Source organism: Psammomys obesus, unplaced genomic scaffold, assembly GCF_907164565.1.
Source record: "Psammomys obesus unplaced genomic scaffold, mPsaObe1.curated_primary_1811, whole genome shotgun sequence".
Classification (NCBI taxonomy): domain Eukaryota; kingdom Metazoa; phylum Chordata; class Mammalia; order Rodentia; family Muridae; genus Psammomys; species Psammomys obesus.
The window spans coordinates 3,108,744-3,113,328 of record NW_026585685.1 but is presented as its reverse complement, the minus strand read 5'-3'; the positions used below and the strand labels follow the sequence as shown (position 1 = coordinate 3,113,328).

Here is a 4,585-nt window from a genome sequence, read left to right as displayed (position 1 = left end):
AAACAAACAAACAAACAAACAAACAAACAAACAAACAAACAAACAAACTAAGGAATGCTTGACATTGACTTGAAGAGACAGTCCAGAAACCAGGTATATGAAAGGAATCAAGGCCTTGGCATTCAGATGGCAAGCATAGAAATCTGGGTGAATGAGATAATACTGAGTCAAAAAAATCAGAAATGCGTCCTGCAAACTTTGGGGTTAGCAGTGGTGGTCTTTGGGGTACTCTGTGTTAAGGCCATGGGTTGGGGCTGGGACAAATCTAGAGAATGAGTTTCCTCTGTCAAATTCTAGCGGCTTCTCTGGACCAGACTGCAGGACTGCACCAGGACTGCAGGAATTTCGATTGTTAGGCCTTGCATATTTGAGCAATATTCGCATTAAGACTTTATATGAAGTCAATCAATTTTAAATATCAGTACTTTGTTACTTAAAAACTCGTGTGGGGTCATCTTTGAGTCCCAACTGTCTGGCAGCCTCGTTGTCGATTTAAATAAACTTATGAGTTATATGCAGAAGTATGTTTGAACCACCCCCCATCTCCTGAAATGTTGCATGCCCAGCTTTGCCTCACATAAACAAAGCATTGTATGAATACACAGCTGTAAAGATACGGGAGTAGAGATAAGCATGTATTGTGTACACCTGTAGGTGCCTGTAGGTACAGGCGGCATTTATAATCAGATAGGAAGACTGGAACTACAATCCCTGCAAGGATGCAGATGCCATCAGGATGCATAACTATGCTTCCCCACTGAATGTGGGGTTTGTTCAGAAGTGAGCAAATATGGATGATGGATGGATGGATGGATGATGAATGGATGATGGATGGATGGATGATGGATGGATGGATGATGGATGGATGGATGGATTGGGGATGGATGTGTTTAGTCTTAGGACTGGATCATTCTTAAAAGCTTCACAGCTCAGTTTCCTCCTAGAAGTGTATTCTGGGGTGCTAGTAACCACTGTGAAGACATTTCCATCTTTGTACCCTGAGTTCCCCGGGAAGTTGTTGGTGTTTATGGCGGGATGGTGTGATGAGAAGGCCTTTTGGAGGTCCTGTGTCTCAGCAGCCCATTAACTTGAGGAACTAAACTTTTGTTGGCCTCAGCTTCTGAGAATCTAGGGGATTAGATTGCTCACGTTCAGATCCATCCCCTCCTCCCAAGACCTCAAAGTTGAGAGAAGCCTTTGTAGAGATACACTTTTTTAGACTGAGATGTGCATAGGTTCTTAAAATGAGCAGGGATTTCATTAGCAACTCCCTGGCAGGAAGTTGGATGTACAGCTGAGTCAGAGCAGTGGTATTACACAACAGGATGTCCACATGATATTAGTAATGGTTATCTCAGCAGGGATATCAATCACAAATGCAGAAACCAGCCTTTGTCTTCTCTGGAACTCTTACTGCAAAGCCAACTGTTTTCTATAGCCTGTGAATTCGTACCATATTAAAAGCAAGTTGTATGTCTTTGTGGTTTGTCTTCTTAAACTGGCCTAAATTTCACACAGAAATGAAGTAGTTCTCAAGGGTAATCTTTGATAAGTTTTAACAGATGAACCCACACCCTCAGCACAAAGAATTCTCCTGGCTCTTCCTAGCCAGTTCCTACCCCCAACTCCACCTCTCCAGGGCAACTGCTATTTTGATTTCCATCTCAGTGGATTGGGTTTTGCTTGTTGTAGAGTTAAATATAATTGGAATCATATGAGTTTTTCCCCAGTCAGCATGATGATTTTGATATTTATCCATCTTCTATGTGCTTCAACAGTTCACTCTTTGTTATTTTTGCTGACTAAGTGTTCCGTTGAATTGACCACAGTTTGGTCTCTGTCCCCCTGGTGGGTGGACATTTGAGGTGCACACATTCTAACTATGATGGATTAAACTCCTGTGAATATTTGTATAGGTATTTTGTGGATATAGTTCCATTAACTTTTCGTGCCACCTAGGAGTCGAGTTTCTAGACCATACAGTTAATGCATATCTAAATCACTGTGGAAGTGTCAGGCCAGTTTTCTTTTCTTTTTTTCTTTTTGTTTTGTTTATCTGAGACAGGGTTTCTCTGTGTGGCCTTGACTGTCCTGGACTCACTTTGTAGACCAGTCCTGGCCTCAAACTCACAGAGATCCACCTGTCTCTGCCTCCCAGAGTGCTGGGATTACAGGAGTGTACCATCACGCCCGGCATATATAAAACACTGAGGGACCTGGCTGCTTCTAACCATTGTCTGTGATCATTTCTCTCATGATCTGTGATACTATGACTTTCCTAGTTGATGGCCTCTGTGTTCCTAAGCTGAAATCTTTACTACCCACCCCCGTTAATGCTCATGCAATCATGAATTATTATTAATTTTTTTTTTAGTGATAAACATTACTTCTTTGCCTGGATCTTTTAAAAATGAAATATAATGTTTTTATTAATCCTTTGAGAATTTCATGCCTATATGTATATTTTGATCGTAGTCACTCCTCCTAATAACTTCTCACAGGGGTCTACCCTTAGCTTCTCACCGTTTCCAAATTAAACACACAAATCCACACATTCACGGCAAGGGTCTTCATATGGTACAAACGTGGTTGTGGTTTCTTTGGTTATGAGCGATCTGTGTTGCTGTTTTATCTGTGAACTGAAACCCCATGTATCATAAGCCGATGTCTTCATGCCACCACTTTGATACTATGTGTGACAGTTTTTCCTAGTTAAATCATACAGATGGTTTCTGGCACATCCTGGCTCTGCTGTGCTCTGAGTCGGAGTCCAAGTTTCCAGTGAAACAGCAGAAATGTTTGACAGCCTAGCAACAGACTCTTGTTGAAAGAACTGACTGAGTGACCCCATCAGCAACAACCTAGAAACTTTAAAAGAGAAAGTAATGGAGTTAAAAATATAATAGCCCTGATATTCCCGTGCTCCCATTCAGTTTTTCATGGAAACCTGTTTAGAAAGAATTTTTGAGCTGTTCTGGCCATAGACAGAACTTTGAATTTTCTGTAGTCAGTGAGAAATGATGTCAAAGAATTCCTAATGCTGCTCCTTACTGAAGTGAGTCCTATTAATGTCATACAGAAATTTAGATAATGTAGGGTTCAGGTGTGGATGGGTTTGCCTTCGTGTGATAGGAATTCTTTTATGCCCTCTGCTCTGCTGAGCCACCGAAGGGTCTAGATTTTCACTTTGTAAGCCTAGAACTTAGCATGAGAGAGGTTTCCTGGTGTAAGAGAGGGTGTTTTGTAGTGGAGTCAGCATAGGGGAGTCTAAAAACTGCTACTCACGTTGGAGGAGAAAGGCCCAGACTCCTGGCCTTTTCAGTACAAGGGCTGACAATGTATCATAGTAACGAATCTTCGAACAAACAAACAAACAAAAAATTCAAAGGTTAAATTGTGTTGTCTGTGTTCAAAGGGCAACTGTAGAATACATTTTGAAAATTTCAAGGAAAAATGCTCAAGTTAAAAATGTCCCTGCACTGCAAACGAATCCTATTTCCATGTTTTGAAAAAGTTGGGTGACTGAATTCTTTTTATTTTGTTGTGGCTTTTATAAATGGCCGTCTTCCCTGTCATCAGGATGACAACTGGGGAGAGACCACCACAGCCATCACAGGCACCTCGGAGCACAGTATATCCCAAGAGGACATTGCCAGGATTAGCAAGGACATGGAGGACAGCGTGGGGCTGGACTGCAAGCGCTACCTGGGCCTCACCGTCGCCTCGTTCCTTGGACTTCTCGTCTTCCTCACCCCCATTGCCTTCATCCTGCTACCCCAGATCCTGTGGAGGGAGGAGCTGAAACCCTGTGGCGCCATCTGTGAGGGACTGCTCATCTCTGTATCGTTCAAGCTGCTTATCCTGCTCATCGGGACCTGGGCACTTTTCTTCCGCAGGCAAAGAGCGGATGTGCCGCGGGTGTTCGTGTTCCGAGCCCTGCTGCTGGTCCTCATCTTTCTTTTCGTGGTTTCTTACTGGCTTTTTTATGGGGTCCGCATCTTGGACTCTCGGGACCCAAACTACAAGGACATAGTGCAGTACGCAGTCTCCCTCGTGGACGCGCTACTCTTCATCCACTACCTTGCCATCGTCCTGCTGGAGCTGCGGCAGCTGCAGCCCATGTTCACGCTGCAGGTGGTCCGCTCCACCGACGGGGAGTCCCGGTTCTACAGCTTGGGACACCTGAGGTAAGGGGCATGAACACTGAGCAGTAACCCGAGAACGTGGCGGGTTCTCAGCCGGCAGGGGTGAGCTGCACTCCTAGGTACAGATGCTAAGGCTGGGGCCTGACTCACTATGCTTCTGCTAGGAGCTGTGTGAGGTGAGGCGTGTCCATCCCTTCACAATGGCGCTCCAGCTACCAAAGTAGTGCAGAAAAGATAGGTACTATGATGGCTGACTTGTAAACTTGGCTTATGGATAATGGATAAGGTAACTCTTAATTCCATGTTGTCCAAAATAATGCACCAGGTACTTACTATAGCCGAGTTTTGGAATCATCCTAGTTGTCCACCAGCAGATGAATGGATTACTATATATATATGTATATGTATATGTATATGTATATGTATATGTATATGTATAT

The 4,585-nt window shown here is 43.6% G+C and overlaps 1 protein-coding gene across 5 annotated transcripts in view; it reads left to right on the top strand.

Annotated features, from left to right (window-relative positions):
• The window catches only part of Vangl1 (VANGL planar cell polarity protein 1), a 50,427-nt gene that overhangs the window by 15,872 nt on the left and 29,970 nt on the right, over positions 1-4,585 (top strand). For all 5 annotated transcript variants that reach the window (XM_055628510.1, XM_055628500.1, XM_055628480.1 and 2 more), the window contains exon 4: positions 3,580-4,187. In XM_055628510.1, coding sequence (XP_055484485.1) covers positions 3,580-4,187 — 608 coding nt within the window. The remainder of the gene's footprint in view (positions 1-3,579; positions 4,188-4,585) is intronic.